Source organism: Lagopus muta, chromosome 2, assembly GCF_023343835.1.
Source record: "Lagopus muta isolate bLagMut1 chromosome 2, bLagMut1 primary, whole genome shotgun sequence".
In the NCBI taxonomy this organism is placed as follows: Eukaryota; Metazoa; Chordata; class Aves; order Galliformes; family Phasianidae; genus Lagopus; species Lagopus muta.
In genome coordinates, this window is record NC_064434.1 from 56,124,868 (window position 1) to 56,151,292 (window position 26,425).

General features: G+C 39.7%; 1 protein-coding gene across 7 annotated transcripts in view; it reads left to right on the forward strand.

The window, feature by feature from the left end:
- ARFGEF3 (ARFGEF family member 3) overlaps nt 1-26,425 on the forward strand; it is an 82,035-nt gene that overhangs the window by 31,135 nt on the left and 24,475 nt on the right. For 2 of the 7 annotated variants that reach the window (XM_048935434.1, XM_048935427.1), the window contains exons 5-16: nt 1,892-1,960; nt 4,544-4,675; nt 7,146-7,268; nt 8,688-8,730; nt 9,723-9,801; nt 12,956-13,060; nt 15,118-15,442; nt 16,711-16,823; nt 17,556-18,466; nt 21,663-21,746; nt 23,083-23,249; nt 24,145-24,310. In XM_048935434.1, the coding sequence (XP_048791391.1) occupies nt 1,892-1,960; nt 4,544-4,675; nt 7,146-7,268; nt 8,688-8,730; nt 9,723-9,801; nt 12,956-13,060; nt 15,118-15,442; nt 16,711-16,823; nt 17,556-18,466; nt 21,663-21,746; nt 23,083-23,249; nt 24,145-24,310 (2,317 nt within the window). Of the gene's footprint in view, nt 1-1,891; nt 1,961-4,543; nt 4,676-7,145; nt 7,269-7,631; nt 7,709-8,687; nt 8,731-9,722; nt 9,802-12,955; nt 13,061-15,117; nt 15,443-16,710; nt 16,824-17,555; nt 18,467-21,662; nt 21,747-23,082; nt 23,250-24,144; nt 24,311-26,425 lie in introns of those variants that run through there. The other 5 variants (XM_048935429.1, XM_048935428.1, XM_048935430.1 and 2 more) reach the window with 5 other exon arrangements.

A 26,425-nucleotide genomic window follows, 5' to 3' on the forward strand; every position in this document is an offset into this window, starting at 1 on the left:
AAAAAACTGCTGTCATCCTGTTCCATTGAAATGGGAAAACATGAGTTAAGTGCCTGGAACATTGCCGAGACTGTAAATGAGCTCTGCAGCAGTGCTGACAGCAATCATAGCTGAAGACAGTCTTGTGCATGGTCAGAAACTGTCTTCCAGATCTTAGAAACAATTTGTAGGGGAGGATGGGAACAAGTTAAGTAAGCCAAGAATATGCAGAGTCTGGCAGATAACTTTGTATGTTTCTGTGATTTGGAAAACTGTGAAGAAAGTTGGCTTAGAAACTGTTTATCTCTAAAGCTAAATGCTAAATATGTAAAAAAAGAAAAAAGAAAAAAAAAAAGATGATAGGACACAAACGTTGTACTACGCAAGAGTAGCATGTCCTTTTCATTTCTCATTACCTCCAGTGTTTGTCCAAATCTGTCAGCATCTACTTACAAAGAACTGAGTGTGAATCAGAGCTAGATATCATATATAAACTATATAAAGCTGCTGTTACATAATGTTGTTCTTGGAACACTTCTGGTTGTATAATCATCTTTCCTAAGAATAGGAACAAGGACCTGGCCAGTATTTTCTTTTTATTATAAAAATGCAATCAAATAAATTGTGGATGAGGTGTGATAACCTGTAGTGAAATACAATTCTTCTGCTGAAAAAAGTAAAGAACAATAAATAAATAAAAAAAACGTAAAGATACCATGTATTTCAATGGGTAGAAGCTTTTCACACTGACTGTCAAAATGTGAAGGAGGTTATTTATGTTCTACAGAAAAATGATGCACTCATCTATGGGCAGGCACTTTGTCTGTACATGTAAGAGCAAACAGATAATGCTCAGAGCTTCTTTTGTATTTAGTGTTCAAATTGCCCTAAAATTATTAAATGCTTGTTTCCTAGTAATGGATTTTTCTCCTATGGTGCAAAATAACAGCACAGAGGAGAACTCTCCCAGAGATTAAGTAGTATTGAGGAAGGTTCAGGGGCTTCAGCTTGCTTAAGCAGTACTAGAGTTGTCTGTGGTTCCTTTGTTCTTTTTGAAGACTTTGAGATGGTTGTAGAGATCATCATGATCTACAGAGGTGATGCAACTTGCAAATGAGAGGTGATCCAGCTTGCTTATTCAAACTGTTACAGTAATTTTCTGTTGTTCCAACTTACTGTGGAAAGGGCAACACAGTGAAGAAAGAGTACAGTAGATCAGACTCTATCAGTCTTCCATAGTGCTGGAGGGATTGGAAAGGGAGATGAGGGAGAGAGTAAGGTGGAAGGAAGGACATTGCCAGATGGTGAAAACATCGTACAACACTACCTTCATTCCTAATCCCTTGTGAACTGGAGTCTGAGAATTACTTTTTACTGTGCATTATCAAGTGACTACAGTATACTTACTAGAAGTATCCTAAGGCTTGGAAGTCCTTTCTGTGCCAAGCAGCAATTAATGGCTTGTTTCACATAATACATGCGTCTGTGTCGTCTGATAATAATTTGTATTTCATACATTTTTTCCTCCCTCGTTTGTCACACTAGCGGTAATAAATGAATGGACTGATTATAAATCATGGAAAGCTTGTGGGTATAAGTATAAATAGATTTTGGCTGTCAACTGGTTTTCAAGGCTGAGATTGATCACAGATTCCTTGGCCAGATGTGCGAGACTGATAAGTAGTCCATTGGGCTACGCCTCTGGTGCCAACTGTTGCAACTTTTCAGGAGGAAGCAACTAAGTTCCTTGATATTGCCAACCCCTTTATTCCAGTAGCTTGGTGCTGAAAAGCTTCTGATATCTACTCTAAAAATGAAAAGAGAGGTAGCTGAAAATGCATGAATGGAGAAGAGAAGCAATAACTAATGAAATTTAAATTTTCTTTCTTTCTTCCCTCTCTTTTGATTCAAGGTCTTGCTTTGTATAACATATACCTCCACGTTTGAGCTGAATGGGAGCTCAGTGTTGAAGATTGCTGAGGTAAGTGCCTCAGTTGTACCACTGTTGGAGCCATTTAATGTTTCCCCTCCAGCTAGACTGTGTCTTCTGTGTGTATCCTGCCTGCATCTGAAGTAGTCCAAATCACAGCTGCCATCTTAAGGGCTCATACTACTTTGTCTAGTATGAAAATACAACTACAAATTGTACAGAACTGGTGGGCTTGCATGAGAAGGCGTACTTTTTGAAATTGACTGATGATAGTGGACTTGCAATGCTATAGCATACAAGTCCTCGTGTTTATTTTGTTTTGCATTTTGCAATAGGAAAACATCCTTGTGTTCTTAATAATACAGTATTGTGCTAATTCTGGTGCAACCCTAATACTACTGAGTTTCAATAAAGGGTGATGTGTGGACTACAACATGCCTCACCAGCAGAAGTGCCACAATATGCCCTCTAGTTTTGTGTTTATTTTTCCTAATACGTCCAAGTAAAGATTTTATTATGCCTCTGGATACGTGGTGTTATCTAGGTGCTACTAGGTGTGTCTCCCCTTTTTTCCAATCAGATTTTAATCTGAAAGTCTTAAGTTGTAGAGGAGCTTTGGCTGTAGAAAACCGTATGTGTGCAGTTCTACTAAGCGAGCATTTCTGTATGAATTGTGTAGCAAACCACTGGACTGTAGACTCAAGTTAGAGAAGAGACACAGAAATACTTCATTCTCCTGCACAGCACACATGGTTATGTACAGAATGTTTTCTGAAACTATATTGTTAATGTAGGGGAGAGCTAAATGAAGCCCATGAAATGCCCATGAAGCAATATAAGGATGACGTACATGTCCTTGCAGTTTTTACATACCATCTATTTCCTCCCAATGTGTATGCTAACTGTTCTTTTTGAAAATAAAGACTTATTAGTTCTTAATATTGCCATATTTCAGACCCGACCACAACAAGAGGGTTCTTTAAATGTTCCTTGCTAGACTCCCAGTGAAATTCGTGCATGTAAAGCCTCAGAGATTAATTCCTTCTCAGTTTTTACCATTTGTGAGGGGAGTTTTTTTTGTTTAAACAGATGTTCTGCCCAACTCATCCCTTGGTTTCTTTTTGCTATGTGAGATTTCCATTTCCATGAAGTGTGGCTGTTTTTGGAAGTCTTTGTAAGCCCACCTGTCAAGGTTGCAGCAAGATTGAGCTGGACTGGTATTTAGAGCTATTCAAACTGTTTTAAGTTTTACTAAACCCTTCCTAAGTTAACATCCCAAACAGAAGAAAACAGATTGTTTCCTTGCTGCAGTTTTTCACAGCAAACTTTCCAACATGTAGGGCATGAGATGATTCATTCAGTTTAGTCCATCTCTGCTGCAAGCAAAGAAATCTGACTTAGACAAAATACATGCTGGGAAAAGCATTTAATGGCTCTAAACCCTTCTGATTTCAGCATAAGACTAGAGGAAAATGGTCAATCAGTCATGATCTGTGTGCTATGAACTGTATCAGAAATAATATTTTCTGTTTTCTCTGTAAATCTGGATGACAATAGACCTGCTGTTCATTTAAAACATCCTGAAAATATTTTTTCATTTATTGAAGTTGAACCCTGCTGTTGTAGATACTTGCAGTTCACTTCCCAAAAGTCCATCCCAGCTTTTAAAAATCCTTGCTAATTTAGTGGTATGAGTTACCACAATGATAGTTTTCTTTTTCTTTTAAAATGGGTCAGATCCATGATGAGTGCTGTTAAGAACTGCCATCAAAGCACACAAAGCTTTTAAATCCCCTACGGAATTAGAATGAACCATGATAGAGAACACAAATGTTTTTATTTGGTATGTTTGGAGGTACAGGTATTTTCCCCACAATCCCTGAGAAAATATTGTTTCACTGAATGCTTACCTCTTTCTATTTAGCAAATCCCTTCAAGCAATACATGCTTCCTCAGGTTCTGTTCAGCCAGGTTTTAGGTAAGGCAAGGACTTTATCAGTTGGACTCAGTATTCCTTTCTACCTGAATTCTACAGTGTATAGGCGGTAGGAAACAGATAATGATTTCTGAGTTCAGCATTTTCTTAGCCCCAGCATTTATTGTTCTGACTTGCTCTAATATAAAGATGGCAGAGGGGAGCTATGCACTTCACTATCCCTGTTATTTGGCATTTCTTTTCCAGGTCCCTTACTTTTCTTAGCCTGCCCTCTGTAGCAAAGCAGGAGCTACTGCAGGATTGGAAAGATGCTGCCTGTGTTACTGGTGGACCTCAATCTGGGGATTCACTGTGACAAACAGGGCTACCACCTGGTTGTTTTGCGTTGTCTAGTCATTCTCAGTTAATATGTACAAATCAATAGCGCCATGAATCTTACTGAATATTTTCAGCCTAAAATGAATGAAGCATCCAACAAGAAGAGTACTACATTATATGGTTTAAGTATTACTAGTAATGAAAACAGATTAAATCTTGCTATGTGAAACTTCTCATGCTTGCCTGGACCACTACAAGAAAGTGTAACTTATGTTCTAACCGTTGTTTGTCATGTGTGTATTTGTTACTTCCATCTACATTTTGAAAGTTTGTTTGGTTCTGTTGTTTCATTAGCTAACCCTTCTGTGTTTTGCTCTTAGTTGTGTTTTGCATGCAATAGAGCTGGAAGTCCCCGAATGCATGAAATGATCAAAATGTCCATTGCATACCTCCTTGGGGCCCTGAGCTCTCGAATTTTTACTGGCAATCCTTCATCAGTGGCTTTTCAAAAGGTACCTTGCCCAACCATTTTAGAATGCACACCTTCTATAAGATCAGAGCTCACGTGGACAGTGCTGTCACTCTTTCACAGGCATGGGGAGGGGGGAAGAAAAAGATGATATCAACCATGCTCTTACCAGAAAGTCAGCCTATCTCTGAGAATGGCATTCTATCAATTAATTCAGGAACTCTAGAAAGAGAGATCGAGAACAGTTGTTCCTCCGTGTCCAGCAGCTCAGCAGCATTTGGAATGGTATGGCCTCTCTGACTCTTTGTGGTAAATAGGCTTTAGGATTCTTTGTTCTCTGGAGAGTGGTAACTGAATGATGGGAATAGTTGATCCTTTCTTTTAACTTACAAAATCACCTTCACATGCCAATTGCTCTCAAGGTCAATAAAATCCTTTGTTTTGGGAGGGGATTGGAATCTTGAGAAAGAGCAGTAAGAACTGAGAGACTGCCATTTGTAATGTCCTATCCCCTGGATCCCAGCTGTATTATGCTTTGGTAGCTATTTGTGTAACATCTTGAGGCAAGAGTCCAACAGAATTTTGGTCACAATGCAGTGTCAAAAAACTGCAAACAGCTGAGCATGGAGCTGGGAACTAGATGATACACTGATGTTCTTTCATTGTAGGCTTCTCACTGGGGTTCTCCCAGCTAAGGAAACTTTAGGCTGATTGCCAGTATTTAAAAGGCAAATATTTATGTAATTTATGGTGTATCACAATAGTATCTTCTGTAGTAAGAAAAGCCATTTAGAGGCTTTCAGATGTAGATGTATGTGCCATATTGAATAATAACTGCATATGTGTATACATATATGCTTCAGTATAATGGAATCATAGGATGGTATCTGTTGGAAGTTACCTTATATATCATCTAGTTGCAACCCACTTGATCAGGCTGCTCAGGGCCCCATCCAAGCTGGCTTGAACACCTCTAGGGATGGAGCATCCACAGCTTCTCTGGCAGCCTGTTCCAGTGCTTCACGACCATTCTGAGTAAAGAATGTCCTCCTAATATCTAATATCCCTCTCTTAGTTTAAAACCACTCCCCCTAGTCTTATATCTGTAAGACTGTGAGAAAAGTCAGTTTCTCTCTGTTTATAAGCTCCAGTTAAGTACTGGAAGGTTTCCCCAGGACCTTCTCTTCTCCAGGTTGAACAAGACTATCTGTCTCAACCTTTGTTTATAAGAGAGGTGCTCCAGACCTCTGATCATCTTTGTGGCCCTTCTCTTGACCAACACTAATGGCTCTGTATCTTTCTTGTGCTGGGGGCCTCAGACCTGGACACAGTACTCCAGGTAGGGCCTCATGAGGGCAGAGCAGATGGAGACAATCACCTCCCTGTCCCTGCTTTCCATTCCTCTTCTGATGAAGGCCAGAATAGTTGGCCTTCTGGGCTGCAAATGTGCGCAGCTGGCCCTCATCAAGTTTTTCTTTTACCAGAATCCCCAAGTCCTCCTCAGCAGGGCTAAACCAGGTTCTTCTCTCAGTCTTTCCTCGGGACAGGGATTGCTCTGGATGAGGTGCAGCTCATTGTACTTAGCCTTGTTGAACCTTGTTAGGTTCACGTGGGCACACTTTTCAAGCCTGTTGAAATCCCTTTAGATGGCATCCATTCCTTCTGTCATATTGACTGCACCACTCAGCTTGGTGTCATCTGCAAACTTGTTGAGGGTACACTCAATGTCTGTGTCACTGATTAAGATGCTGAAGAACACTGGCCTGAAGATGAACCCCTGGGGGGGGGCACCATTCATGGCCAGGCTCCATTTAAGAACAGAGCTAAGGACTGCAATCCTCCAGCTGTGACTGTCCAGCCAATTCTTCAGCCCCTGAATAGTCTACCCTTTGCATCCATGTTTCTCCAATTTAGAGATAAGGGTGTCTTTTGGGACTGTATCAGAGACCTTACAGTAGTCCAGGTGGGTAACATCAGTTGATCTTCTCTTGTAAACTGATATAGTCACTGTGTCATAGAAGGCAACTACGCTCATGAGGCACTATTTGCCCTTATTCTAATTACAGAAAAAAGGTGGGCGAATACTTATTACTAAAACAACAACTTTAAAGGATTGGAGTGTATTTACGTCATACAGAATACAGACTTGCCAAGTGATAGTTGTGAATAAGTCTCTAGAAAAGATCAATCAAACTAACATTTGAAGATATATTTTTGTTTAAGCGCAAAGCAAGTGCCAAACTCAGTTGGGCTTGACAGAAGGGGAAGATTTTTGCCAATTTTGCCTTACCATTCCTGCAGCTGTGAGACTTATTAACTAATGAGCTGCATTTTACTTGGTGCTGTTTACTGAGTTGCCCATATTGCTGAAAGCTTTTCATGTGCTAATAAAGCAATATGGAATAACAAGGCAGGCTGACTATCTGCATGCAAGAGACCTTGGTATCCTCTTGAAGTGTGTTACTGGTAAGTTACAGTTAATATCTACGTATTGCTATCTTGTTTCTCATCAGGTTTGCATTGAGACATATGTATCTAGCTGTCACCAGCGGAGCATTAACACCGCTGTGCGGGCAACCCTCAGCCAAATGTTGAGTGACTTGACTTTACAGTTACGACAAAAGCAAGAAAATATGGTGAGCCTTCTGGCATCAACAAATGGTTCCATTCCGTAGCTGCATACCGTTTAGTTTCTCTGAATGCAGTGCACTGTACTGGTTTATTGTGCCTTATGGATTTTATTTCAGCCTTCCACAACTAATCCCATTTGGAAGCTCTGTTGGGCTCTGACTTTGTGCCTGTCTTAGAGCAGTCTATCAGGAAGGCAACTCTCACATTGGCAGCTCTATTTGGCCGTATTTTGTTCTCATTCTGTTAAACAAAAGAGTTCAGTTCTGATGTCAGACGACTTTGACCTTTTCCTTTTCTATCTTTTATTTTGTTTGCTTGTTTACCTGAGATTTGTGGAAATCCTTTCACCAAAATATCCTACGTTACAGATATTTACAACAACCGAACAAATTCTCAGCTGTTGAAAGTGTAATTGAGTTTTTTATTGCTACTCTTTTTAATGAAGGTAATTTAATGGAATCTTTTGTCTGCTCAGTTGTTAGCGAAAATATTACTTCTGTTTATTGCATTATTAAAATCCATGGGAGCTGCTTAAGTGAAATCCCAACACACTGTCCACAAAACTGTAAATGTTCTGGGCATATCTGAAATGTCATTGGCTTCTTAGATCTATTTGTGCATATTTGTATATAAAGAAACAGGTACTAATTGTAAAGGTCAGATTATTTTCCCTGTACCTGTTTTGGGTTAAGGTGACCACTTCTGTTTTGGAATGCAGGACTAGATTATTTTTATCCTAATAAGTACCTGCAGAACTGAATTCATAGGTTTACTTAAAGTTATTTTCTCTGTGTGCTAAGTATGTTCATTTTACTAGCCATAATACTTGGGGGGGGGGAGAGGAAGAAGGAAGATTGTTGTTTTAGAAGTTGAGTTTGGATTTGAAATTTGAATTTTGTTAGTTCTGCTCTAAATGCAGCGTAGGTGAAGGTATGTGAGAACTGCATTGATAGAAGGAATCCTATACCACAGCTGAGCCAAATGATGTAAGAGGTCATTTCCAATTCCCGACTGTCATTAATTTGTGTATTGGCACTGCAATATTAATGATGATGGTGTGATAAACTCTCCCATACTCAGAGGATTTGGGTTTCTAAGTATCTTGTGAAGTCTAAACTGTGCTTTTTTTCTCAGTTATTTTTATTGAGACCTACATGCCTAGTTATTACTGTGTTTTTGTAGATGTAGGAAATCCCTTAAGAGTTTACAAATCCCAGTTCAGCTAAATGAGATATGAATTTCTTAGATCTAAGTGATTGTTTAAACATTTCGTAAGGTATTAAGCTTCACTTAAACAACAACAACAAAAAAATAAAGATAGAGGACATGGATTTGTTAAGAAAGCTCTGCTGTTAAAGCATTGCTTGTACGTTGACTTTTCTGCTACATGCACTGATTATAGCACATCTATCTTTTCTCAACAGACAATTGAAAATAATGAGGCCCTGCAGAAATTCAAAAGTCAAGGTATCTGTACAGCTTTTTTAGTGACTCCTTCCAATCCAACTTATTAATTCTTCACTTTCCATTCATCAGCACACGGCTGTTGAAATCACAGAAATTCCATCTTCATGATCTTTTACCTTCTTCATAGTGTGTTACTGTTTGTGTTACTTGTGGTAAGAACTGAAACAGCCCTGTTAGCTCCTGATATTGGCAGTAGTGCCTTCATTTGAGCCATGTTAACAGCACTGCTCTCCACATAGTTATAAATGGTTGTTTCACAGTGCTAACTTCTTTAATTAAGGTGTTTCAGAGCTCTGGAGAAAGAGTCAATAAGTGGATTCCCAAATTGAAGCGGACTCATAGAGCAAGATGGTAGAATCTGGAAATGGCTGTGTTTACTGTATTTTGGGCCAGGGATGGCATTTGTATTATGGCAGCTTTTGAAAGCATGTTACTAGGGAAGTTATACTTGCCAAATTATAACCTTACAAGAGAGTTTTTCTGCTCTCGTTCTGGCTTATCATCCACTGTCTTCCCTGAGAGTTCAAAATATTCCCTGCTTTTGAATTTTCTCACTGGATTTCTGTAGGACAACTTGTGTGGATGGAGGCTAAAATATTGAAAGCGAAAAACGATCCCCTTTTAAGATCTCTGTGGATGAGAGAGAAGCTGTATGGAATGCTGCAGAGATGTTTAGCTCCCCAGAGAAGTACTGGAGCTAGTCCCTTTTTTATAGTTATTATTTGCTTATTCTATTACCTGAATTGAATTTCAGCTAACCTTTTCTAAATGCGCGTAAGCATCAGTGCTCTCTCTGGATTTAATACTGCTGCTTTGTCATTGTATGGAGATCAGTTTCCAATCTAGGACTTTTTCTTCTGCGTCCTGTCTGAATTTTGGCTGCCTTGCCTATTGTTTATATGCTTTGACCAACTCTGAAAGTCCATGCAGTGATTTGAGGTTGCAATCTCCCTGCAAATATGTAATGCCTCTGATCTTTGTCCTTTTTGGAGGTACTTCAGCTGAGTCTCTTTGTGATGATGTTGTATCTGTCCTCACTGTGCTCTGCGAGAAGCTCCAGGCTGTCATAAAGTGAGTTATTTCAGTTTATAATTTGAACTTGTTACCTGGAGATTGGGAGTTTCACTGATACTTGTGATTGTATTGTCATAGTTCTGAGATTATGGAATACAACTGTGATTAAATTGTTTGTGATAAGAAGTATTGTTCATAATGCATTAATTTAATTCTCACTTGAGATGAGAAGCTAATTTCACTGTTTAGTGCTGTTTAGCTTTAAAGAGCTTCCAACAAATCTAATCTGTAGATAACTTCCATACAGTAGTGAAGAGCTTGTCAAGGGACAAGTTTTCTTTTTTTGGCTTGCTGAATGTCATGAAAGCAATAATTGTAAAGAGAACAATTACAGTGCACGTGGTGAAATGTAGTAGAACTTGTAATATCTAAGTGAACAAAATACACTGAGACAGACAGTGACAGAAAATTTAATTTCATTTAAAGTGCATACATTCTTCACAGATTTCTTTACTTACTGTCATGCATAGATTGCTCTGAAAGTAATGCCTCCTATTTATTTCCATGGAAACTGCAACAGATGCACAAAGAGCACAATAACACTATTTGATAGAGAAAAATCTCAGCTACAAAAAACTATTTTTCAACATGATCACTGCCATTAGCTATGCATTTTTTCTAGTGGTGGACAAGAGCATGTGTGCTGTGCTTCTAAAAATCTGCACCAGCAGAGGTGACTCTCTGTTTTGCAGCTGTTGTGATGGCATTGTTGCTAGGAAAGTGTTGCCCACACAGTCCATCTTTCATCAACTTGAGTGGATGGAAGCCAGAGGGTGCCAAATCTGGGCTATATGGTGGGTGTGGCAGGTCAGTGCAGCTAGGATTGGCAGTCCACAGTTTTCAAACTGATATGAGGCCTGGCATGTTACAAGAGAAAGGCTGTATTCTTTTCCGGCCTGACTCTGGAAATTCAAGCCTTTATCAGCTTGGTCAGCATCATGATATAATGGTCAATTGATTGTTTGTCCAGGTTTTGAGAAGTACAGAAGTCTTCCAAAAGACAGTTCACATCTCCTTTACCTGCTGAAAGCTGCATCTTGTATTTTATCTTCCATGGGGAATTTCCATTGCCATTCCATGGACAGCCCTTTTGACTCTGTCTCATAGTAGTAACATCACATCTCGTCACCAGTAATGATGTGATCCAGGAAGCTGTCACTTTCTATTTCACATTGGTTCAATAGGTCCTGACAAACTCACATATTGTGTTCCTTCTATTCTTGTTTGAGCATTTGTATGACCCACTTGGTGCAGATTTTTTGATGTTCCAATGTTGCCAATCGTTTCCAATACAATAAAGCTGATACTCAGTTCCGTACATAGTTCCCTGATCATAATCTGCCAGTTCATTTGGATGAACTGATTAAGGTGCTCTTCATTTTGTGGTGTGGCAGCAGTGCATGGCCATCTGGAATGTGGCTTGTCTTATAACTTGCTGTTGCCACTGCTGAAATGCATCACCCACTACCTCCACTGTTATCCATAAACATTCAGCAAGCATTAGTGAATGCCACTGTGTGCCATTTTTGCCACACAGAGAAATCACAGAGTCACAGAATCATAGGAGTTGGAAGGGACCTCCAGAGATCATCGAGTCCAACCCCCCTGCCAAAGCAGGTTCCCTACACCAGGTAGCACAGGTAGGCATCCAGGCAGGTCTTGAACATCTCCAGAGAAGGAGACTCCACCACCTCCCTGGGCAGCCTGTTCCAGTGCTCCGTCACCTCACTGTAAAGAAGTTCTTGCGCACATTTGTGCGGAACTTCCTATGCTGCAGTTTCTGGCCGTTTCCCCTTGTCCTGTCTCCACTCACCACTGAAAAGAGTCCTGCCTCGCCATTCTGCCCCCCACACCTTAGATATTTATAGACCTGGATCAGGTCCCCTCTCAGTCTCCTTTTCTCAAGGCTGAACAGACCCAGTTCACTTAGCCTTTCTTCATAGGAGAGATGCTCCAGGCCCTTCACCATCTTTGTGGCCCTCCGCTGGACTCTTTCCAAGAGATCCCTGTCTTTTTTGTACAGGGGAGCCCAGAACTGGTTGCAGAAATCCAGATGAGGCCTCACCAGGGCAGAGTAGAGGGGGAGGATCACCTCCTTTGACCTGCTGGCCACGCTCCTTTTAATGCATAGAAATGCAATGCCAACCTTTGCTTCTGATGCCATTTTGCCAGACTGCTACCGTCTGTCACACAGCAAAAAAAAAAAAAAAAAAAAAAAGTAATGGAATGTTGCTGGGAAGTTTAAACCTCTGCTGCCGTGCTACCAACGGTCACCTCTGATGTCGTGGCCAGTGTAATAAAATAGGAGGCATTACTTTCAGAGCTGCCCTCACACATCATGAGATACATTCGTCCAGTTCTCATTTTGGACCAAAAAAGCACAGCAAAAAACATTTAGTTTTCAAAATGTAAACCAGAATGTGAGTGCTGTGGAAGCTACCTTCTTTTGGCAGACCTTAACTTCTCTTGTCTGCTGAATCCTGCAGCTAATTCAGAGAATAGTTACAAGTACATCGTACATTACAAACACATTGATTCCGAGTGACTACAGGATCTTTCACATTCTTCCTCTTTAAGTTCATTTTGTGTTTGATTTATGGAGTATAACTGACAAGGCTCTGAAAAGGGGCTGTGTGATCGTATAAGTTTTTGCCTATAGACATTGATTTGCAACTGTTGTGGTTTTCATCAAGGAAACAAAAAGATAACCAGAAGAAAGTAGTCTAAATGCCCTTAAGATTGCTAGAAGAAATTGTTGATAATTCCAACTTCTTCTGGTCATCCATTTTTCCTCTTTTTAAGAGTTTCTTCAACTTCAAGTTTTCAGATTAAATTTGAAAAATAATTGCTATTTTCCTTCTTGTCATCTTTTGCATCAATTTCTTATACCTTACTGTGAAATTTGATGAATTAAATCTATTTTCCTTACATTACCTACAAGAAGTAGGTAATTTTCATGCTGCACATCAGCTGTACAAATTAAATGGGGTGATAAAAGCAATCGTACCACTGTAAATCCATAGGAAGTATCAAAATAAATCACTGATGTAAATTGTGGTATGGTTTTCAAGCAAACTAATGTAGTTACTTGAAAAGAAGTAAATAATCTTTGTTTCAGTGTGACATGACTGGCATCTTTTCTTTTTGCCAGTGACAATCGACAACTTCAGCTTCTTTATTTGGAGTGCATCCTCTCCATGTTAAACAGCTCCTCTCCAACCATGCACCAGCACAAAGGATTCACTGATCTGATATGGTGAGTAGATCTGAAGACTAATACAAATAGTCAATTTATAAGTAGAAGTGACCTTTCCCCAGTGTAGAAAGGCCTTTCCCCACCACCACCCATGCAAACAAGCCTGCAGGAAGTCATCAGATAAGAGCAGAGCTCTCTATTAACCCTCTGTTGGTTTGTTTTGTACTTCATACAGGATTTCACAGGACCTCATGCTCAACTTTTACCCTGTGATTTTAAAGCTGAATTGTATAATTCTGGCCCAGTTCAAAAGATGCAGCGTACAGGAGCACTCAGAGCTTCCTTTGCTGTCCCAGAAAAAAATTGCATAACCTGGTGCTCAGTGTCTGCAAGTCAGGAATGTCTTCCAGGCTGATAACGCTTGGCAGCATTGCATGCAGACTCCGTACTGAAACCTCTGGGAGCTTCAGTGTAAAATCATCATTTTCTCTTTCATGGCGTTTTGAAAGTTTCTTCCCTTGTATTTCAAACAGCCCTTTGTTTATGCTCCTATGTCTGTTTTTGGGGTCATCCTGTAAGCAAGGTCACCGAAATGATCACAGTTAAAAGAAAACACTTCCTGTTTCATTTAAGTTTATGTTATTTTGATGATCCAGTTTACAAATCTGCAGAGATTTGTGTTTGTGCTTGTATATCATGAGGGCAAGTCATGAGGGGCAGGACCTTTCAAACCTGCTTTGCTACCAAGTAGTATGTATCCTCCAGGTACATGCTAAAGCTGAATAAAATTAACACAAGGAAGACATGAAACGGTTTATAGTTAAGGTGATGTCTGCAGTTTTTAGTAGCATAAGCATTCCCTAATCCATTAACTGTCTAGTGAAGTTGTGAGCCAGACTGATAATCGCCTTTGTTCTTCGAAAGATAAAGAAGATTTAGTGCTCTGTTCGTCTGTCAGAGTGTTCTCCATAGTTTGATACAGAAACACTTCGATAGAACTAACGTGGGGAATATGTTGCTGTTGCTACTGTACTTGTGCCTGCTCTGAGGCAGTGAATTAATACATTTTGAAATGTCCCTGTTTACATTTTAAATAAATGGAATAAGCAGACCCAATATCGTTATCTGATATCTGTTTTAAAAAATGATTTTTATACTGTGAGTTTAGGAGGCTGAACAGTTTTAGCAAAGTCTTTTAAGAGAGGCAGTGAAAATTCTGGGCAGCATGAAATGCTTGGGAAATAAGATGTATGTACTGGTTTACTTTTGATGCTGAAGCATTACTTGTCACTGGGTGTATGTACTAGGTGTTAGCTGAGCCTCTGAGGCACATGGTTGAAAATTGGGTTTGGGATTGCTTTCTCATGTAGCATTTCAGTTTTATAAGTTATGATATTACAAGCTAGAGTAAAATGGCAAGCGTCTGAAGGCAAGGCTGACATAACAGCTAAATGAACAGAGGGCAGAGTTGGTTTTGACTCTGATTCCACCATGTTGTTGAGGAGGACGAAGAGGAAGAGAAAGGATTGGCTGACGTGGAATCATTTGAACATTTCTGCAAAAAGACAGTTTAAGGAAGGGTGGTGTGTTTACTGGCATATGAGAATTTACACTGCATACTTGGAGTTACTGTAAAGGACTTTAATTGCATTCTCAAAAGCCCACAGCTAGGGCTGCTTAGTGACATACATGCATGTTCAGAGCAGCAATGGAACATCAAGCCATGCAGTTAGCAGAGATTGTTTTCCATTTGGTCAGGTTTTTTTAAGTTCCCAAGTTGGACAGAAGAAACGCCAGCAGAAACTTGGTGTTCCTACCTCAAGGTATGTTGAAGCTAATTAAAGAGGGAAGTATGCTATTCTGTGAAGGACACAGCATGGTGCAGTAATATGAACTTGGAAAATCAGTATCATCTTTACAAAACCCCCAGAAGCATTTGTGTATGTGCTAGGTTGCTGGTGCCTGGGAGTTTAAAAGAGCCTCATGTAGTTTGTTATTCAATCTAACCACTGCTGTTCACTGATTATTAAAACAAGAGTGTGTGCTATGGGCTATTTTCATTCTGTTCCTGTGAGATTTTTCTGGTTACCATCTGCTGCTTTTTCTCTTTTTCTCAGGAAGCAACTGTGTCCAGCCCTAGTGGTAATCCTGGGAAATCCAATCCATGACAAAACTATCACCTCTGCCCACAGCAGCATCTGTCTAGAAGCTGATTCACCTTCCTCAGGGGTCTCTGATCATGGCCGAGGTTCAGGCTGTTCATCCACAGCACCTGCCCTCAGTGGGCCTGTTGCACGGACCATATACTATATTGCTGCAGAACTGGTTCGACTGGTGGGGACAGTGGAATCCATGAAGCCTGTGCTGCAGTCTCTGTATCACCGGATATTGCTTTACCCACCACCTCAGCACCGAGTAGAAGCCATCAAAATTATGAAGGAGGTAAGATGTAAAGTCCAGGTGCAAATCCATGCAAGTAAAGCAAAACGTTAATTTAACAGTAAATATTGCTGAGATGTGCATACTTGTCTGTTCCATACGTTAGCACTAGTGGTGCTGTAGTTGCCCCTTTCTGAGTACAATTTTTACATCAAAGCTACTCTGATAAATATTTTTAGTTTTACAAAATTGTAATAGATATATTTGTCTCCATAATGCTGCTATGGCAACTCCGTGTTCACGCTTGGAGTGGGTCTTATCACTGAGTCATGACTGCTCTTTTGGATGACATGCAGTGTAGTGATTCTGTTCTCAGCTCCTTTGGCATCTTTCCCCACTCTCTGCTCTTGCTAGAACACATTCATCCTCACACTGCAGTGTTCCTGACATTAAGGGGAATGTATGCTTTGATTATGTGCCAGATTTTTGAAATATGGTTTCCTTGAGCTGTATTAGAGTAGCCAAAAGGAAGCTGCCAGTGTCACAAGTGGCTGTCAAGGCCAGTCCTTTATGGCCTGTCACCCTGTACCTGTGGCAGTGCTTGTGAGACTTCTTCAAACAGCACATTTACATCGGCTGCATTCTTCTCGTATTGTGGACTGCAAAGCAACATCCATAATTTGTTTGAACAATGGTTTCTTTAGAGGATTTTTGTTAGAGAGGCTGTCTGAAGATCCCTCCTAACACCACACAACCACCCACAGGGTTGCTGTCAGAACGCCCAGTCATTCTGGCACTTACCTTCCTATAATTTTAAACAATTGCAAGATGACAATCTACATTTCATTTTTAAGATATTTTAGGAAAATATTAGTTCAATATTTTTACCTTCAGGATATCACTTCAGGAATCACTTCACAGAAGGAATCACTCTGTGTGTTTTTGCATGGGTGACTTTTTGTAATGGGTGACTGAAGAGCAAAACTCCCTTCAGTATATAATATAATACAATACACTTGTATATTTAGGCATTTGAGATTGTCTTGGTTGCAGTTCAGTTGAAACATGTTCAGTCAGTAATGTAAAGCACTAGAGAACAACCTGTATGTGATGCATGCTGTATATGTCATTTTTCTATATAAGCATTTGTCCTTTTAAAAAGAGGAAAGATAACTTTCATAAATAAAACTTAAGTGTGCTGTTTTAGTTTGCTGAGAGAATTTGCAGTACAGCTGCTTCAGGTTCTAGCATTTGACCAAACTATGACTCATTTATTGTATTTAAATAACACTTAAATTACCCTCTAATAACTTATGTTTCCTTTCCTTCAGATACTTGGCAGTCCTCGGAGGCTTTGTGATTTGGCAGGGCCCTGCTCTTCTGAGTCAGAATCCAGGAAGAGGTCTATTTCTAAAAGGAAGTCCCATCTGGATCTTCTCAAGCTGTATGCTTTGTTTCCTCCTTTATCCTCTTAAACCTGTGTGCACAAGACACTTAAATAGTTGCACCTTCAGAAGCATACCCACGTATGAGCAAGTCAGGGTATCTCCCAAGTGAAATAAGCTGTGAAACAATGTGATGGATAAAAGCTTTTACTGATTTTTAGTAAGTCTGGGCTTGTTTGTAAAAGTAATCGCCTTGAGGAGTTTACAAAAATACCCATATAAATTGTTTTACAGCTGGAAATTCTTAGGTATGGGTCCTAACATTGCAATGAAGTGATTGTGCTTATTTGGAAGTACATTTCCAAGGTGAAGTCAAAGGAGGTAATCCAGAATTGAAACATTGTCAGATTGAGCAAAAAGCATTCTTCATTCTCGTAAAGAGCATTCTTGCTGATTCAGGACACATAACTTAATTTCAGTTGGGGGAGGGGAGCATTGCTTGTTTGTTTCGTTTTTCAGTGTGAGTGCTTGTCTGTAAGGGAAAATGCACTGTGCATGCTGGAAAAAATGCCCAGTAACTATTTCCTTGGTTGGCACTCCCTTTACAGATTGGCTGTGTCCACATGGGAGATGTAATTATTTGTTGTAATTCTAGTTGTCTTTTCCAGAAGTAGTACAACAGGACAATTTCACTTCTGTTTTTCCTAGTTCTGGGAGGGTTAGTGTTGGATGATAATGACAGGCTCGCTATATACGTTGCATCACTTAGATAAATTCTGTTTTAATTGTAGTATCATGGATGGGATGACAGAAGCGTGCATCAAGGGTGGTATTGAAGCATGTTATGCTTCAGTGTCCTGCGTATTCGCCCTGCTTGGAGCACTGGATGAGCTAAGCCATGGCAGGGGTCTTAGTGAGGAACAGGTCCATCTGCTCCTCCGGCGCCTGGAAGAATTGAAGGATGGGACTGAGACAAGCAGGGACTCCATGGAGATCAATGATGCTGACTTCAGGTGGCAGAGGCGCATTCTTTCCTCAGAAAATCCTGCCTGGGAATCAGGAAATGAGAAAAGTCCTGATATTAGCATTAGCGTTACCACAGACACTGGTCAGACCACTTTGGAAGGAGATATGGGACAGACAACTCCAGAGGATAATCTGGAAAGTCAAAAAAACTCACTGCCATCTCCAGCTGGACATGAAAGCAAAGAGATTCATTATAGAGAACCAGAGTCAGAAGCCATTGACCAGCCAGATGTTGTTCAGAGAAGCCACAACATAGTCTATCCAGATATAACTAACTTCTTATCAGTTGATTGCAAGACCCGGTCTTATGGATCCAGGTACAGTGAAAGTAACTTCAGTGTAGATGATCAGGATCTTTCTAGGACTGAGTTTGATTCATGTGATCAGTATTCCATGGCAGCAGAGAAGGATTCTGGCCGGTCAGATGTTTCGGACATAGGCTCTGACAATTGCTCCTTGGCTGATGAGGAGCAGACACCACGAGACTGTCCAGGTACCAGGTCCTTACGTACTGCTGCTCTCTCTCTAAAGTTGCTGAAAAACCAGGAAGCAGACCAGCACAGCGCACAGCTCTTCATCCAATCACTTGAAGCTCTTCTTCCTCGGCTCATAGCTCTACCCAGCATAGAGGAGGTGGATGCAGCACTGCAGAACTTCTCTTCAGCTTTCTGCTCAGGTTTGCAAGCAAATATTTACTGTCCAACCAACATGCACGCTGTAAGATTCTCTTGTAGGAGTTCATCTTCAGAGAATGTGTCCAGAATAAAAAGGTTTGTGCTCTACAAAGCACATTCCTCTGCTACAGCATATTTCCTTTAGAGTGGGGCAAATTGAATATGCAGGTTAATCCACGAGCACTTAACAGACTCTGGATTATGTCCTCAGTCCATAGTAAGATCAACTTTTCCATAGTATGATATCTCTTCAAAGGCTTGTGAAGATCTGTTGAGAAAATTTGCATGTGCTGATGTTAAGGAGAGGCTGCCCATTAGCATGAAAACTAGGGATGTGGGGAGAGCTGTCACCTGTTTTGAAAGGGATTCAAGTATCTTAATATGTTACCTCAGTACTATTAATAATGCCAAGCCTTGCAGGGAACATAATAGAAATCTCACTACAGTAAGCTATTGAAAAGATAAGAAAAGAGGATCAACTCCTCTTTCTCGCTCTCTTTTTTTATATTGCAATTTATCATGATAGGAAATTGAGAGCTCAAGTTCAGACCAACTGAAAAATAGTTAAAAGATCTTACCTTGTAAGAGGTAGAATGCTTACTCTTCTCTCAGGGTTAGATTTGGGATTTTGACTTGGTCAATCAAACAAACAAACAAAAAAAACTATGTAAAGGCAAGTCTGTCCTGTTGATAGTATAACTAAGATATGCACATATTGTTAGAGAGGTTTCTTTTTCCTGGCAGTAGCAGAGGTGGAAATGTTCATGAAAATATATTTCTCTGTTTCTTAAATTTAATTCACCACAATTGCCTTTTCCATCACTTCTCTCCTAATCATTGCTTCATTCACTTGTGCTCTCGTACACATTACTCATACAGAGTCGAAGGGATGCCTCTGCTGTCATACATTAGAATTTTAATATAAAGCTGGGTGAATGTGTTAACACCACACAAATAAGCTGATATTGCTGATTTTCTGTTTAAATGCTGCCCAACTAAGCCTGATTCAGGAAGATAGTAATAAGGCATTCGTAACAAAGGAGTTGTCTTTAAAAGGATGTTGATTTTATTCTGAATTGAGGTGCTTTAAAGCATTCTTCCTGTCACAAAGAATTCATTTTCCTGTAAAATAATGAAATTGTAGCATAATTCCACGGTTAGAAAGCTCATATGTAGATGAGCATACAACATCTTTCTCCTAACCTTTTGTCTATCAGATTCTACCCTGTAGAAGGTTCTGAAGTGTTAGAAGAGGTATACCTAGCCAAAATCCGGATTTTAAAGCTAAATATGACTTTTGTTGTCATTCAGTATGACTAATACAGTGAAAAAGATAGAAGGATAACAGTCCGTTTTTGCATTAAGTTTATATTGTCTGGTTTGTACATTTCTCTTAGAAAGATAGCCGGTCTTAGACTGTTGAGTTGAGGAAGAGCCTTCACATTTCTAAGAAAGCTAGCCTCACGATGTGATGGATCTTCATGATTTCATAGGGCATTCTCCTTACTTTTGTACACAAGGTCTGTGCAGTTCATGTTTCAGTAGGACATCCGGAACGAGGCTCAATCGGACTGAAACAGTCCTTTAAGGTGTACCTCTGATCTTAAACACAAGTCCATCAATATTTCTGAGGTGAGGACGCGTATAGATGAGAGGCATGAGTCTGAAGGCCTATTTAAAATGTGTCCATGGGTGGCAACTCTCTCCCGGAGAGCTTCTGAGGCACCAATTCTGCATCTGAAGGGAATATTAAATTATTATTTCAGAACTCCTTCATTAGCACCAGAAATTCAAGGCACAAAGTAGGTGATGAAGTTAAAGGAACTGATATGACTCCTTGGATGTATAGCATCTGTTCATGTATAATTCCTCAGGACTACATTAGAAAATTTGAAATAGTAATTTTGTTTCTGAGTCTTTATTTACGTGCTTTGGTTCATTCATTAATTTTTCTTACACAAGGGAGCAGTGAAATATGTTAGTATAGAGCTTTCCTACCAGCTAGATCCTTAAATATCATTGTAACATTGTTTTGTTTTTGTAGGGACTGAAAACAATGAAAGAATGTAGGAATTTGAAGTGTTAACACAGGAATTTAAGCATGGAATCGGCAAAGAAAGCTAGGCAGAATTTAAAGGAAAGTAAGATTTGAAAGTCGGTTAAAAGCTGGTTATAATGTTCCTTCAGAAGGCTCTCCCTTGCTTGTTGCTAGATAGAATAAATGCTAAAAAGATCCTACTGACATTGGAGTGTGATGTCTATCTGAAAAATACTAAATTGTCTAGAAATGGTCAATATTGTCTTGGCTTGAACAAAACGTTTCATTTTATGTAGGCTCTCTTTGACCTTGCCAATTTAAATGACCTGTCTGTTTTAGGGCAATGTACTAAGCTTGCTGTTTGCTATGGCTGGCAGATATTTATAAGTAAAATTCATGATCAACATTATCTTAATTCAGACATCACTATTCTCATGAATTACTGTTTTAAGGAATTCTAATAATTGTGTGCCATGGTGTTAATAATCATAGCAAGCATTTTAGCACCAGATTTTGATGGCACAGCTTTTAGTGGCAAGGTTTTTGTTTTGTTAAGTGTCAGTGCAGGTTGTTTATCTATCAGCCTTTTGAGAGGATGAGCTTCTGTCAAATGTAGTTAGATGTTTTCTGATCTTTTAGAAGGAGTTAGAGGTCAGATTTTTTCCAAACACTCAAATACATGCCCTATTTGTTACTAGCCTCTTTTATGCGCAGCTATACACAAGTGTGCTTTTATAAGCAGTTTAGCCCACATTTTCATTTATGTAACACTTCACATTGAGTCGATATTACTGTAGCTTATTCTAGGTCCAGAAGTGCTTATGTAAGATACCACATATTAAATCAGTATGTACTAACTACATCAAGATCCAGCACTCAGCAAAGTGTGAAGATCCATCTTTAACTTTTGTGATGGAGTCCCTGAAGCTACTTATAGGCCTGCTATTAAGCACAGGGTTGTGATTTTGGGACTAGCTAAAAATTCTTTGTTAACATTCACCATAGGAAGCCTACCACAAACACGTGGAAATCCGTGTTGGTATAATGTGTGGCCAGCCCTGTCACCCCTCTTCCACAAAGGTTGCTTCCTTGAAAGAGTTGTTCATTTTTTAGACCCACCCTGGAACAGTTACTCTCTCTCTAAATCCGCCCTCAAACAGTTATTCACCTTATCCACGCCCCCAAAGTGACGTCAGTGGAAAGTCCGAGAAGGCAGCAGCACAGAACTTTCAAACCCTCACGAGGCAAGAAAAACATTTGCTTTTTTTTCTGTGTGTGGATTTTTTTTTTAATTATTATTTTTTTAATTTTTTAATGTTGATGATTTGTTGTATTTTGTCTAAGAACAGGCATGAGATTTGTGGTGGGAGGAATATGCTCACAGTCAACCACTTCAGCAGCTAACTAAGCGACGCAGCTGTGCTTCTTCATGTAACAAACCTTGGAAGCTCTCTCTTTCATTTCATTACAAATGTTCCTCTAGGAGAAAACTACTCCTTAATTTCCCCTAATCAATGTTATATGAGATGGTTATATGAAATGGTATATGGTTCTCACACTTGATTTGAAAACCGTGAAATATTGTGGTTCATGGTGGGAGGGAGTCAAACATTTCTGGATTTTTTCATGGCTCAGATGATAGCTCAGAGGAATTTGATTAAGTATTGCTCGTACTTGATTTGTTATTTTCTACCAGTAGGCCAGCTAACTCAGAGGAAAATGTATGTACTGCCCATCCTACCTAGGAAGGAGAGATTACACTCTACAGTCATGCCCAGTGGTACACCTTATATACAGATAGTGTTTTCAGGAGTACTGAGTGCTTACAGATAATGGCTTATGGAACTGGCAAGTACTCAGCTGTCCAAAAAGCAGGTGTTATTGTGAACTAAACAGGGCTTGGAGTTGTAATGAAGTCCTAGCCAGTTTGACTCCAAATATCTGTACACATGACTCTAGGCCATGGAAAGAATGATGCCTTGACAGCCTGATCTAGTGGGTGGCAACCCTGCACATGGCAGGGGGTTTGGAACTGGATAGGATTTAAGGTCCCTTCCAGCCTAGGCCATTCTTTGATTACAGCCTGACCCTGCAAGGTGCTAAGCACTCCAGTCCCCATCCAGCAACTCATTTAGCTAGAACAACTTTACTGGGATGTTAACTGATCTGTGTCTCTCATTAGCACCGTTTGTGCCAAGTATGCTCAATTTCCTGTAAGTACACAGGCCATGCCTCTGCCCCTACCCACCTCACCTTTCTGGTTACCACTGCAGATGTATCCTGCCCTTTGCTTTGTACCTGGCAGAGATCCTAGTGAATACTGGTGCTCCTTATGCACTTCAAATTAAGCATATTTCTTTGCTGGACTGTGACTGGACTTTATTGTGTGCTGCAGCACTGCATTATGGATGGTCTGTTTAGTTCTCTACTCCCTAGTACATTAAATAGAGCAACTACTGCTGACGATTCATTAACTATTCTAGCAATCTGTTGCTGCTGGAATGCTAGGGTTAGTTTCTGATCTTTTTTTCCAGGCAAAATCTGTGTAAAATATGAGAGCTCACATGGTGTTTTTGTTAGGTACGATGCACTCACCAGGATTTGAAGGAAACCCAAATTTCAGCTTCCAAACTCTGATGAATGCAGACAGTCTCTACATGGTCTCTCATTATACTCTGCTGCTAAACCTGAAATTGGCCAACTCAGATTACTACAGGAAGAAGCCTCCCCAAGCTCCCGTGTTGCTGGTGAGTTGGTGAATACAGAGAAAATGCTTGAAAAGAGATTGTTTCATTTCCTTTCACGTAAAGCAGCCCGCATGTAAGTGTCCTTCATGATACTTGCTAAGTGGAGAAATAATAATTGCAAATGAAGCAAGCTACTTATAAATTTTGCATGATAAACATCATGCATCTGAATTACGCAGCTTCTCTGCAATTCAGGGAGGAATGAATGCTGCCTACTGATTATCATTAAAGAAGCAGTCATTTTGATGGATGCTGCATCTTTGTAACAAATCTTCACTGCCAGTGTGTCATATATTAAGTATTTTTAGTCCCTACTATAAAGGTGTGTGCCTTCATCTTGCAGATACTTCTGAGCATATTAATAAATGTCTTGCTTAATACCAGCTTTGCATTTATACAGATGAAGGCATCAGTTGTCTGAGTGAAAGATAATTAGGTTTTAATACCTAAGTATTACTGAAAATAGTTCAGATGCATTTAATTGAACCCCAGTTTGTCTGTGATAGCTGTTCAATGCAAAAGGGCCTGACTGCTGGACAAGCAGCATTAGGTGCCACAAATTTGTTTTTAATGGAGTTGAGATTCTATCCCCACCCTGTGAAAATGAGATCATCTTGTGCCTTTGTTGCTGTATGAGAACTGTCATTATTATTTGTGTCTTGCATGATCTACAATAAGAGAAGGAAAAGCTCTTCATTCGTGTATTCTCCAACGAGAATTATGTTCATGTCATTTTCACCATAGAGACACGCTATAATTCTCTGTTAGTTCTTAGTCTTGTATAACTTCATTTCTACTTCTGCATCACCTTATGCTTAGGAATGGATCTAGTGCTAGAAACTCATGCTGTAGAACTTACTGTTGTCTTACTTCTGGCTTTTGTGGTTGCCTGCAGAAAGAGTTCATGAAGCAGGTACAGTCCAGTGGAGTGTTGATGATATTTTCCCAAGCCTGGGTTGAAGAACTGTACCACCAGGTACTAGAAAGGAACATGCTAGGGGAAGCTGGATACTGGGGAAGCCCTGAAGAACACAGCCTTCCACTTATTACCATGCTGACTGGTTAGTACAATGTTATGATGGCAGGAACTAACTTCCAATTGTGTCTAAAACAAGCTACAGTAACATTCTGCTTTGGTCCATCACATACTGTGTAATCAGGCAGTGAGTGGTGTTTCACTAATGTGCACCACTCAGTGGTGGCAAATACCGAAGTGCTTGTTCTGGGTCAGACAGGAAACTTTAAACTCTGGGTCTGAAAACAAATAAATCCACTGAAACTTTGTAGTAGTCTTGAATCTCTGTGGTCAATGTGACCCAAAGCTAAATAGACTGGAATGACTTGTTTGCTCAACTTGTGGGTTATCATCTGTGTGGTGGCAATTTCCCAAAGGCAAAATTATTATCAAGATCCAGATGAGCAGAGACTCCTCCTTATTGTCTCCAGAGGAATGCATGCTAATTAAGATAAATGATGATGATATGGAATTAAAAAATAAAAATAATAATAAAAAAAAGGCACTTTTATTTTCTCTGAAAGGTGGCTGCCTTTTGCTTCAGGAGATACTGATAGACTTCAGGAGTTGTAAGGAAGAAATGCACTTCTTTAAATGCTACTGGACCCAGTATCCTACTGGTATTCCTAATAACTTATGTGTAAAATCATGTGAATTTTGGTTACCTTTAAAAAAGTATATTATGTTTATTTAAATGACTTGTAATCTGGACCCTGTTGTATATAATGAATATACCTGAATCACACAGCTGCTAGGCTCTCCAGTCAGTTATAGGCTAGGTCACTCACTGAACTTCTCTGAACTTCTTCAGTTTACACAACATGAAGATGTGATATGCAGTTTTCTCTTTCCATAGGATGACTTTAGTAGCACCACTGTGTTGAAATTTTTAAAATCTGTCCGAGGTTACATTTAAGTGTATGCATAAAGGAGAGTTCTGCATATTCTGGCCAAATGAATACAGAAGAATGTTTGACAGTATGGTGGGGACGGGAAAGGTTGATTTGTATACTGAACCAGAGCATATTTTAGTTCTCTCAACTTCAGTTACAGCAGGTTTGGTACCTTTTAATGATGGGTGGTAAGTCTGCTGTTTTCTTGATGTCATAGCAAAGCCATTTCTGTATGCCTTTGGTACAAACAAATATAAATAGTGGATTCTGGTCTTGGAAGCTTTCCACAGATTTTTCCCCCTTCGGTTCAGATTTGTGCTATGCTAGGGATATGCCAAATGGCAGTAGTGAGAAGCTGAAAACCCAGAGCATCTCTAACAAGTAATGAAAAACAATCCTTAGCTTCATTTGAGAGAAAAAAATATCTTATATGATCTGCTGAAAGGCAACAGGGTGCCTATGATACTACAGTGGTGTAAAATACACTGTCTTTCTGAATGTACATACTGTATGATTGCAAAGAAGTAATTAGAACAGTGTATGTATGGAGAACACTGCTTCAGCTGAGCCATTAACTGGTAATCAGAGAGCAATGTTCTGAGAGGTTGTTGCTGACTGTGTTGAGACCAGCGTTTCCTTTAAATATTGTATGATGAGCGGTCAGTTGGGAAGCTGAAACAAACACTTTTGGAAAAATGATAGCTATGTGAAAAAGAGACAGACGGGCTTCTAGGAAGCAAGTCAGGCCAGTGTCCTTAATATTATACTCTGCATTGCAAATTAGTCTTGTGTTGGAGTAAATGTTGACATTGAACCCATGTAGGTCTAACCCACTAACAATTCCGTTTAGAAAATAGGATCCCAGTGTGTCGGGGGGACTGTGAGATATGGGAACACATGGTTACAGGATTTAGCAAGATTTTAAAGGAAATACTCAGAAATGCAGAGATTGTGCATAAGTCTGCAGAAGGTCCAAAACAATAAGAAATACCATGTAATCTTTACCAGAATTTCCGCTGACTGTGTAATTTCAGGGAGCTCTTGGGAGTAAGGGTATTTCCACTCTATAAGAAAAAGCTGGTGATACCAGGCAAAGAATATAAAGTGCCACAACTTATATTTATACCAAGGCTTCACCAGGCTGCCAGAAAAGAGAATCTAAAAAGCATACATGAGAAATCAGGGGCACCAAAACCTGCTTGAACGTGGATCCAGTAAGAGATACTTTCTTTTTGCCATCTGTTTGTTGAATAGTAAGTAATCTGTTG